Source organism: Rhinopithecus bieti, unplaced genomic scaffold (genome assembly GCF_001698545.2).
Source record: "Rhinopithecus bieti isolate Rb0 unplaced genomic scaffold, ASM169854v2 scaffold_5478, whole genome shotgun sequence".
Taxonomy (NCBI): Eukaryota; Metazoa; Chordata; class Mammalia; order Primates; family Cercopithecidae; genus Rhinopithecus; species Rhinopithecus bieti.
In genome coordinates this window covers 2,128,492-2,140,243 of record NW_016805008.1, presented here as the reverse complement: position 1 = coordinate 2,140,243, position 11,752 = coordinate 2,128,492, and the positions used below count along the sequence as shown (strand labels likewise).

Here is an 11,752-nt window from a genome sequence, read left to right as displayed (position 1 = left end):
GAACTCTGCAGACCGCTTTATTTGTCTATTGCTGGAACCTTGTCTTCTAAGGCCTGCTGAGGTTGAATAAATTAGGTCAGACTGATACTAACTTGGTAATTGATATCAAGTTAGTGACAGTAAGTGATATTGCCCTTAACAATTTGATAGTAATGTCGGGTGCAGTGGCTCACGCCTGTAATCCAGCACTTTGGGAGGCCGAGGCAGGCAGATCATGAGGTCAGGAGATCGAGACCATCCTGGCTAACATGGTGAAACCCCGTCTGTATTAAAAAATATTTTTTAAAAAATTAGCTGGGTGTGATGGTGGGCACCTGTGGTCCCAGCTACCCGGGAGGCTGAGGCAGGAGAATGGCGTGAACCTGGGAGGCAGAGATTATAGTGAGCCGTGATGGCGCCACTGCACTCTAGCCTGGGGGACAGAGCGAGACTCTGTCTCAAAGAAAAAAAACAACAAAACCAACAACAACAACAATTTGATAGTAAGATTTAGAGAGCAGATGAAGCGTAAATAGCCAAGGGATTGTTGGTCTTTTAAAAATAGGTTAATATTTATTTAAAATATCTGCATATGTCTTATCCATTTTCTTTTCTTTTCTTTTTTTTTTTTTTTGAGACGGAGTCTCGCTCTGTCGCCCGGGCTGGAGTGCAGTGGCCAGATCTCAGCTCACTGCAAGCTCCGCCTCCTGGGTTTACGTCATTCTCCTGCCTCAGCCTCCAGAGTAGCTGGGTCTTATCCATTTTCTAATTGATCTCCTTAAGTTAATTTTATTCTTTTGACTATATTTCTTCTGAACTTGTGAATATAGTAACCAATAATTGTATACAAATTTAATTTCTCATAGTTACAGATAAAATATCCTAAATTTTAATGGAGAGGAAATAATTTAATGCATATGTGAGAATTTTTCATATTAGTCTTACAGGAAACTGACTTTTATCTCTACAAATGTTCTGAGTGGTCTGGAGCAGGTTCAGTACATGGAAAAATATTAGGTTGGTGCTGCTGGAACCTTGTCTCCTAAGGCCTGCTGAGGTTGAATAAATTAGGTCAGACTGACCTAATTTATTAAGTAATTACAGTCTTTCCATTACTTTTTTTTTTTTTTTTTTTTTGAGATGGAGTCTCGTTCTGTCCCCCAGGCTGGAGTGCAGTGGTGTGATCTCGGCTCACTGCAAACTTTGCCTTCCAGGTTTAAGTGATTCTCCTGCCTCAGCCTCCTGAGTAGCCGGAATTATAGGTGCATGCCAACACACCTGGCTAAGTTTTGTATTTTTAGTAGAGATGGGTTTCACCCTGTTGGTCAGGCTGGTCTCGAAATCCTGACCTCGTGATCCATCCGCCTCAGCCTCCCAAAGTGCTGGGATTTAGTTGTGAGCCACCGTGCCTGGCCTTTCCCTTACTTTTAATGGCAAAGACCACAATTACTTTTACACCAACCTAATACCAGTGAATTTCATTCTGCCAACCCTACTTCACCCCAAATGACATCTTTTTAGTAGTCCTTATTACCTCTTTAAAAGAAGTTAAGTGAAAAATGAAATCAAGATATTTTGGGTTCGTTAGTTCACCTGTGAATTAGGTCCACCTGTGAATAACATAAATCTCAAAACAACAATGGCTTAAATAAAACAGAAATTCATCTCTCACTTTAAAGAAGGCTGGAGATAGGTAGTCTAAGGCTGGGATGCTGTTCCACGTGTTAGGAATTTAGCTCTTTTTATCCTATTTCTCTGCCATCCTCAGCCCATGCATTCTATCCCATGATCTAATATTGCTATTCAGACTTGAGCCACCACATCTTTATTCCAGCTACAGGTAATGAGGAGCCAAAGAAAGGCAACACAAGCTACAGGGGGAACATTGTTCCAGCAGCTGAGCATCTGGTATTAAAGCGAAAAACGTGCCAAAGTTAAGCAAGAGAGACTTTATTCAAGACTATTGTAATAGAGGAGAGAGGTTGAACTCAACTCAGCCTCTGAGTTCAGGGTGAAACAAAGGGCTGGAGAGTTTTTAAGAGCAGGGTGGGGGTAATGGTAAGCCACCTGTAATTGCTAATTAGTCTTACCCACTAGAAAAGAAAATGCTGACCTATCTCCATGACAGAAGGTAGGCTTTTGCCCTCCCACAGACTGGAGGATAAAGGCATTATCTTCCTTCAGAAATTACATTTCAAAGAGATGGTTTTCAGGTTTTGAGAGAGACATTTCTGGGGGTAATCAAATAGGTTAAAAGCTTTTTGAGGATACATATACATTTGAAGGGAAGCCAAAAAAGAATTTGCAAGAATGAGTTTGTTTTTTTAGTAAATACTTTAGGAAAACTCACAGGAAGAAATCTGTCTGAAGTTGAGTCAACCTGAGAAGAAGTTAATGCTGTCTTGATCACCAGTTAAAAGTAAAGATTCTGTACTTAGGAAAAATGGGAGAATGGAAATTGGAGAAAAACTGATTTGGCCCAGTTTGCTTAAGTTTTTTTCTCTCTCAATACTTTGTAGAAAGACTAAAAGTAGAGTATTTAATTTAAAATTAATTTTCAAATGGTAGAATTTTAGGTACCACTACTGCTTGTGTGGTTAAAAAAAAGAAAAAAGACAAAACAAAAAAAAAAAAAAAACAAAGGATGTGGGAGACCCTTCCATTGTTCTAAAAATTCATCCTGTAAAGTTAATTTGGGTTTGTAAAATAGAAGCATTGTTAACTGACCTCTACCTATGTGAGCCATTTTCCCTTCCTTCTATCAACATACTGAATCCTGAGCCAGCACAATAAACACCATGGCTAGTAGACTATTCTTATAACCTGCTGAGTCTCTCCCACCACCAAAACTGTGTTTCCAAGGAGTGCATGGCATTTGTTCCTGCACTTGATTATTCTGGCTCTACTTGTAATTACATAAGATAATTAATTGTTATGTGTCCTAATGAAATATGGGTGTGGAGGGAACTTTTCCTATGACAGTTAAGTTCACTGATTCCAAAGAATCAATAAACAGAATCGCTAAAAACAAATTACTGACAATTTAGGTAAAGGTGAAATAACTCTTAAAGTCTTGGAAGAAAAGCCAAAAATCTTGAGGAATGCTGCAGTTAGATTTCATTAGAAATGTTTTTAAGTTCTTATTTCACTTTAAAACTGGGACTGTAGACAGTGTTTTATGGACAATGATATTTATATAAGAAAAATGACGTGGAACTTCAATCATAGACCTACTCAAGGCAAGGCGTTGGCCCTATATCAAAAGTTAATGAATAAATGTTTATACATTTTAAATTTAAATGTTTATGGTACCTTAAAAATTTATTCCTCACTTGACCCAGTTTTTTCAGTTAATCTACCAACTACATTCTTAATCAATGCAGATGGAAGAAATAAACCTACTTAATTCTCAAGTGTTATGATGGATACTGACATCTTAAAAGACTTGTCCACTACATCAGAGGTGGCCAAGAATGCTGTTGATTGAGGTTCTTTTTCCATTCTCTTCCATTTTGGTCTGAATAACAAATGTTTCCCTGATTTCAAATGAGATAACTTTCATCCTCTACAGACAAAATTAGACAAAACTGGACACAAAATTATGTTTTAGCTTCAATGTTGGGATTTATTTATTTTTTGTGAGTTAGTTTTGGGTTCTGTCTTTTATGGAGAGTGAATATGAGGTCACTGCAGGGAAAACTTCTTTTTTTATATACAAAACTGAAAAGAAAAGGTAAGTCATTTTAAAGCAGGTGGCATTAATAAAATACTTTCCTGTAAAACACTTTAATATGAAAATATTGTGGTAGATGTAAGTCTTAGTGTTTATTGAAAGCAACAAACTGTCCTTTAAGTGGATTTATTGTTGGATTTTTCCTAAATTAGAAGGGCAGTTAGTGTGTACAAGCTGCCATAAATTGTCATTATTTTTAAGAATTGTTTTCAATTTGTTTTAGTTAGCCTCTTTTGATTTTAAATAACAGAAATGCAGGCACAGCACTTAGAGATTACTATTGTTAAATAGACAGGATGCAGGGATAATTAAGAAATAGGGTCCAAGAGCACTTAAACCCAACTCTAGAAATCAGCTATTCTACAGAGCAAGCAAGCAAGTCTAAGTCTAGACTTAGACTACCTATATTCAAATCCTGAGTCTGCAGTTTATTTGTGTGACATCAGGCAAGTTACTTTTTATCAGTCTTGGTTTCTTCATCTTTAAGATTCGGACTTAACAGCATCTATCTTTTAGGGTATTATGTGATTAAATTAAGAATACAGGTAAGCACTTACCACAGTGTCTTACACTTAGCAAGTTCTCAATAAATATGACTCGTCATTGTCATGATTGTTATATGATTAGTCTGATGAGTTACAGAGCTTTGAACTCCAGTCTCTGCCATCTTACTCTTAGTTTCTTCCCCTTGTACTTGTACTTGCTTTTCAAAGCCCCAATTCTATCTATGGTTTTTTTTCCTGTTGTTGTTCTGATCAGTATCCAGTCTCTTGTATCTAGATTGGTTCAAAGATGAATCTACTGTCTTCTTCCTATAATGTATTCCAACTAATATATGAAGGAATAACAGGACTAGAATATCATTTTGCAAGCTCCTAATGAAACAAATGATCTTGCTAGGTGTCAGCCAACTATGGCCTCTAGGCTACATGTGGCCTGCTTGTTTTTGTAAATAAAGTTTTACTGAAACTCAAAAAAAGGAGAATCTACTATCTTGATTCAGGTACCCACCCTTGATGCAGTCAGCCACGACTTCCTAGGTAGTAGAAGCTGTGAGTGGGTGCAGAAGAGCCCTTCAGAAGAGGTTAAAGAATTGCAAACAGCATTTAGAAATGTACCTCTGTTGAATTTATATTCTGTCTTGTTCCTTTCTGTCAATGCTCTGTTTTTCTGTGTTAACATAAATTGTCTGTTCTGTTAATCAAATGACAAAACCTCAGAGAAAGATTTAAAGCATATGTCTAAACTAATCACCCTCCCTTTACTCTGCCAGAAATAAGCCATTTAATACCAAAAGGAAATGAGTTATCCCTCCTATTCTGGAGATTTGAGTTCAACTTATTGGAACTTTAAAACATTGTCAGTGAAAATCTCAAGACTTGGAATTCATCTGTTTTCTAGTCATGATTTTTCTTTTTCTTTTCCTCTGCACACATTTTTTTTTTTCCAGTAGAAATGTTAAGGCTTATAATGATATAGGCTAAGGATCCATAATCTGAAAATCCCAAATCCAAAATGTTCCAAAATGGAAAACTTTTTCAGTGCCATGACTCTACAAGTGGAAAATTCCATACCTGACATTATGTGACGAATGCACAAGACTATTTACAAATATTACATAAAATGCCCCTCAAGCTATGTATATATAAATGTAAATGAATTTTCTGTTTAGGCTTAAGTTCCATTCCTAAGATACCTCACTACATATGAATAAATATTCCAAAATCTAAAAATCAGAAACACCTCTGGTTCCAAATACAGGATATTCATCCTGTATTCCTTCTGGAACATAAGCCCTGAGAACTGCCAAAGGCAAAGTATATATAGTCTGCAATAATTACATGATGCTCAGTAATTCATAGCTTACTCACATTTCAAATAGTCCTGCTTAGCTTATGGAATTATACTAAATTACACTAAAAATATACTATAGAATTACAGTAAAGTGGTAAGAATGCTTTGGATTTCTGCTTCTGGCAAAGAGAGAATAACATCCTAGATGTACCTCCTACCTGAACATACTCTGCCAGCTGAAACAACTAAAATCCAGACAAAGGAGATGAAAGTGTTACTTGACACACTGTTTCAGGCAATGAAGGACAAGAGTCAAGAGTCCCTGAAAGATGGGAAACAAATGAGGTAAACCTTCCTATCACCCTATCTTATTTCCTGGAGAAAAGTTTCAGGGCTTGGAGCAGGTAGATTCCTCTAGTTAAAAGTCCATTGATCTCTTGAATTGAGGAGATGGAGCTCCAGGTCAAGAGAAGTCAAAAAGGCAGAGTACTGGAGAGAAGGGAGCTGCGTGTAGAGAAAACTGTGGAGATATGTGAAAAGTTGCCCTCAAGTATTCGGTTAAGTAGTGTTCAGTGCACGCAAGTGACAAAACTACCTGAACTTGGGGAAAAAACCCACCTGAAATGAATAAAGAAAACAGTGCATATGACTCACACATGGCTGGGAATAGTGTCGGTTTTCAACAGCCGAAGTGGAAAACCTCATAATTCATGAACAGTGGTACTAAATACTAACGAGGATCTTTCCTCAGTAATAAACTAAATTTAACTTAGTCTAAAAGCTGCTCTGGCTTAATCTAGCAAAATTTAAAATCAAGATTCTAAATGATCAAATTGTGTTCAAGTAACTTGATAGTTTTCAATTAGCTATGTTGTAATGCCCAGACCCGCGATGACCCGAAAGCAACCACCAGAGTCCAGAGACAAAGCCAAGCGGCAGGGATCGCTTTATTTCGAGTTCGAACTCGGTTCCCTCCAGCTAGGTATCAGATCCTAGGGAGAGACCCCGAGCTCGGTGTTCAGCCGTCTTTTATAGTCAGACACAAACAAGTTACAGCAAGTTACAGAGTCACTGGGGATTTTTACAGTTGTAGGTTTACAATTGGCTGACATTTAAAGTTAAACATTAGTCAGTTGTTCATTGGTTCCCGCCCTTTGACCAAACCACAAACGGCCGCTTGCCCTGCTAGGGACTTTCCAGATAACCTTGTTGTTTTAGCATTAAGGGGAGTTTCCTGACTTTTCTGACCTCTGATATTCAGTATTTTTCCACTCCTCATTCCCCCCTCTCTCTAGTATCTTGAGAGCCAATCTTGGGTCTTATATGTCTGACTCGGAAGTCTCGGTGAGTACAGGTTGGTACTGGGCTCTCAGGACCATAAGCTGGACAGTGTTGAGTCTTTCTTTTACAAAGTTTGTTAATCTGTTTATTATACATGGTCCTATAGTGAGTAAGAGAAGTATACTTATGAATGGTCCTATGAGGGGCACTAGAAGGGAGTACATGGAGGAATTCCACCAGCTGTTGGCAGCAGAGGTGAATTGTTGTTTCTGCAATTCTAGGCTGAGTTTATGTAGTTGTTGAACTCGCGTTTCTACGAGTCCAGATTCATTTATGTAGAAACAACAATCTTCTCTGAGGAAAAGACAGGTCCCTCCTTTTTCGGCCGTTAACAGGTCTAGTGCACGGCGGTTTTGTAAAGTAACTTGGGCAAGGGAAGTCAATTGTCTCTGTAATGAGGCAAGGGATTCGGCGGAAGCTTCCATAGCTATGGAGAATTGATGAGAGAGTTTTGCAGTGCTGATAAGGGAGTGACCTAAAGCTCCCCCGGCTAGTCCTGCAGCAACTAAGGACGTGGTGAGTGAGACTCCGGCTACTAGGGGGAGGAATATAGCTCGTTTTGGTCTAGGGAAAGGGGCGGAGTCCCACCTGGAAAATTCTGCAGGGGTGCGCAAGGTTAGTTGGGGGACTAGCGTGACAGGGAGACACAGTAGGGTTATAGTGGCCTGAGTGGAAAGGTTCTTATATAGGGTCCCATTGCACCAGAAGAAAGAACCGGGAGGGGCAAAGAGGGTTGAGTTGGGAGTGGAAGTTGTATTACAGAGGGTAGTGCCGGCATTTGAATAACAAAAGGAAACTTGTGTCTGTCCAGGGTTTAGGAACAAGGGGACGTCAGGGATCGGGGGTGGTATGTGGCTATTGTTAGGGTTTAGGCTGAGAGAAGCGTTAGACGGGCCTGGAAGTGGAACTGCGGTTAACGGCGGTCGCCCTAGAGCCGCGCAGAAGAAGCATGCAGAGAGATTGCCTAGGCCAGTGGCGTTTGCGATTTCTAACCCTTCTCTTAATAGGGATAACCAGGAAAAGGGGCGGGTAGGAGTTAAAGTTGAAAGCTGGACATTTAATTCCCTTTCCTGGTTCTGTATAGCCGCGTGTAGGGTGGTCTGGATCTGAACAAGGGAACGCCAGAGAAAGAGACGGCTACTAGGCCAGGTAGTTCCTGAAGTCAAGTACATAGCCCCTTTTTGCTGGGAAGTCCAGCGGGAGTCCCAGGGGTCCCAGATAACCCAGGTGTAGCCTGATGTGGTTTTAAAGAAATTGTGTGACTGCCACGTTTGACTGGATAGGGACTCAGAAGTTTTTAGGATTTTAACGGTGTGGATTTTGCAGGACCTATATGGACAGCCGACACTTTGTTCTACCCATGAGTTATTACAATAAGAGAGTGTTTGGTCAAAGAGGAAACAAATTGCGGGTGCTGCTTTTCCTGGCTGGTGTTTAAAATCAGTGAAATTTAGATGGATGGGAGTGCTACAACCCCCAGGGGGACAGTCAGCAGTGCCTAATACATAGCCCTTTTGTTCTGTCTGAGCATAATTGGTCCAGTTCTCAGTCAGGAAGAAACGCCAAGCGAAAGGGGATGTTGCCGGGTTCGCCTGGGTCTCCCCACAAGGGATCCATAAGAGTAGAAGAGTTATAAAGGAGGTAGGTGTCATAGTTACAGTTTAGGTTGCTGACGGCGTAGAACAAGTTTTAGAGGGTTTTCTTTGGTCCGGTCAACTGTCCAGGTTGCTGCCTCTCCCGTCGAGGATGTAACAAGGTCCGAGAGCGGGTCTATAGGCTTGGCGTGGGTGTGATGAATCCAGGCGGCGATGCCTTCCACTTTGAGGGCCGTAGGCGTAGTCAGGATCACCTGGAATGGTCCTTTCCACCGGGGTTCTAGGGTTTCTTGTCGGTGGCGCTTGACGAGGACCCAGTCTCCCGGTTTGTATTGATGTGGAATGGGTGGAGGCCCAGCTTCATATAGTTCTTTTAGCTTGGGCCAGACTTCCTCATGAACTCTCTGTAGGGCTTGTAAGGAGAACAAAAGTTCAAGACCATTATCTGTGTCAGCTTTGAGGAGATTGTCTTTAAGGTTAGGGATGATAGGGGGTGGTTTGCCATACATTATTTCATAAGGGGTAAGTCCTAGTTTATAAGGAGAGTTACGTGCCCGGAACAGAGCGTAGGGGAGGAGGACTACCCAGTTAGCGCCAGTCTCCATGGTCAATTTAGTTAGGGTCTCTTTTAATGTTCTATTCATTCTTTCTACCTGACCTGAGCTTTGGGGTCGATAAGCACAATGTAGTTTCCAATTAGCCCCAAGGATGGAAGCCAGTCCCTGACTTACCTTTGCGGTGAAGGCCGGCCCATTATCCGACCCTATCATGACTGGAAAGCCGTACCTGGGCAGGATTTCTTCTAGGATCTTTTTGGCCACAATCTGTGCAGTTTCTTTCTTTGTCGGAAAAGCTTCTGCCCATCCTGAGAATGTATCTATAAAAACTAGTAAATATTTGTATCCATATTTTCCTGGCTTTATTTCAGTAAAGTCAATTTCCCAATATATACCAGGTCTATCTCCCCTGTGTCTTTTTCCCGTGGTCTGGGTCCCGTGACTGGCGTTATTGAGTTGACATACTACACAGTTTTTAACCGTGGCGTCTACTTTTTCAGGGGCGTTTTTAATTTTTAGTCCAGCGTGTTGAATCAAATCTAACATCCGCCGCGGGCCCAGATGAGTGCTTCGGTGGATTTGTGCTATTACTCGCTGCCCCAACCTGTCCGGGAGAATGGTATTGTTGTTAGAATCTTTCCACCACTGATTACTGACCTGTGTTCCGGGGAGTTTACTTATCCACTGGAGGTCTTCTTCTGAGTATTCTGGGTGAAAGGGCAATTCTCTGGGCCCGGGATCAGGCAGCTGGAGGGCCAGCAGCTGAGGAGTGGTTTTAGCCACGTCTTTTGCAGTCTGGTCAGCCAGGTTGTTTCCTCGAGTGACTGGGTTAGTGGCTTTTTGATGTCCCGGACAGTGGACGATAGCCAGCTTTTTGGGTTCCCAAAGGGCAGCCAGAAGATTTAAGATTTCTTCTTTATTTTTAATGTCTTTTCCTTCAGCTGTGAGAAGCCCCCTCTCTCTGTATATAGCCCCATGTATGTGGGCAGTGGCAAATGCATACCGGCTGTCAGTATATACTGTCAGTTTACGGTCTTTGCCTAGTTTCAGGGCTTGTGCCAAGGCTATTAACTCAGCCTTTTGAGCCGATGTTCCTGGAGGTAAAGGCTCAGCCCAAACTATCTCAGTCTCTGAGGTTACCGCCGCCCCCGCATACCTCTGTCCTTGGTGAACGAAGCTGCTTCCGTCAGTGAACCAGGTGAGGTCTGCATCTGGTAGCGGTCGGTCCTGGAGGTCTTCTCTGACTCCATGTACCTGGGCTAGTATTTCAGCACAGTTGTGGAGCGGCTTACTTAAGTCTGGGTCTGGCAGCAATGATGCTGGGTTTAGGGTTGTCGGGGGCTTAAATGTTATTCTGAGGGGGTTTAGTAACAGCCCTTGATAATGGGTAAGCCGAGCATTGCTGAGCCATCGGTCAGGGGGTTGTCGGAGGATGCCTTCGACAGCATGAGGGGTGGTGACTTGTAATTCTTGGCCCATGGCCAGTTTGTTAGCGTCTTTGACCATCAGGGCCGTTGCAGCAATCATCCGGAGGCAAGGAGGCCATCCTGCAGCTACCGGGTCCAGTCTCTTTGAGAGGTATGCAACCGGTCTGCGCCAGGGACCTAAATTTTGAGTTAATACTGCTTTCGCTATGCCCCGGCTTTCGTCCACGTATAAGTGGAAAGGCTTAGAGACATCCGGAAGACCCAGCGCGGGGGCCGAGAGCAGAGCAGTTTTGATTTGCTGGAAAGCTTGCTCAGCCTCTTCAGTCCAATTGAAGGGCTGCTGCTCTTTGGTAGCCTGATAGAGGGGTTTTGCCAGTTCAGCGAAGCCAGGTATCCAGAGTCTGCAGAACCCTGCAGATCCCAGGAACTCTCTTACCTGTCGTGTTGACTGCGGTCTGGGGATCTGTAGGACAGTTTCTTTTCGAGCATTTGTTAGCCAGCGCTGTCCCCCTCTAAGTAGATACCCCAAGTAGGTTACCTCTGGCCTGCAGATCTGGGCCTTTTTAGCTGAGGCTCGATAACCCAGGTTTCCCAAGGTTTTCAGGAGGTCTTTGGTTCCTTGGATGCAGGCCTCTGGGGACGTTGCCGCTATTAAGAGATCATCAACATACTGCAAGAGAGTTATACTGGGGTGTTGGCGTCGGTACTCACCCAAGTCTTCGTGGAGGGCTTCATCAAACAGAGTTGGGGAGTTTTTGAATCCTTGTGGCAGTCTGGTCCACGTCAGTTGGCCACTTATGCCTCTCTCAGAGTCTGTCCACTCAAAGGCAAAAATTTCCTGGCTTTTAGGGGCTAAAGGCAGGCTAAAAAAAGCATCTTTTAGGTCTAGAACAGTATACCATTGATTTTCAGGACTCAAGGTACTCAGGAGGGTGTATGGATTTGGCACCGTCGGGTGTATGTCCATTACCCTTTTATTGACTTCTCTTAAGTCTTGTACCGGCCTATATTCTTTACTGTTGGGTTTTTGTATTGGTAGCAGCGGAGTGTTCCATGGTGAGTGGCAGGGGCGTAGGACTCCATGATCTAGGAGTCGGCGGATGTGTGGTATAATTCCCTCTTTGGCTTCCAGGGCCATTGGGTATTGGCGCACGCGAACAGGGTCCATCCCGGGCTTAAGCTCAACAAAAATGGCGGGACGGTGCTTTGCTAGCCCTAGCCCTCCTGTTTCTGCCCAAGCCTCCGGGAAGTTCTGGAGCCAGGAGTCTATATTTTGGTTAGGAGGCGTTAACTCCTGGTGAAGCCGGTACTCATCCTCTAGAGTTA

The 11,752-nt window shown here is 42.5% G+C and overlaps 1 protein-coding gene across 1 annotated transcript; it reads right to left on the bottom strand.

Moving 5' to 3' along the window:
• Window positions 1–6,706: 6,706 nt before the first annotated feature.
• LOC108528874 (endogenous retrovirus group FC1 Env polyprotein-like) lies at window positions 6,707–8,498 on the bottom strand. The gene is made up of 2 exons (XM_017870878.1): window positions 8,359–8,498; window positions 6,707–8,024 (listed from the first exon to the last, which is right to left on the bottom strand). The coding sequence occupies exon 2, from the start codon at window positions 8,017–8,019 to the stop codon at window positions 6,826–6,828; it is 1,194 nt and encodes a 397-aa protein (XP_017726367.1). The 5' UTR covers window positions 8,020–8,024; window positions 8,359–8,498; the 3' UTR covers window positions 6,707–6,825.
• Window positions 8,499–11,752: the final 3,254 nt, after the last annotated feature.

Coding starts and splice junctions, on each gene's coding strand:
- LOC108528874 (XM_017870878.1), bottom strand. CDS start 8,019: ATGTACTTGACTTCAGGAACTACCTGGCCTAGTAGCCGTCTCTTTCTC.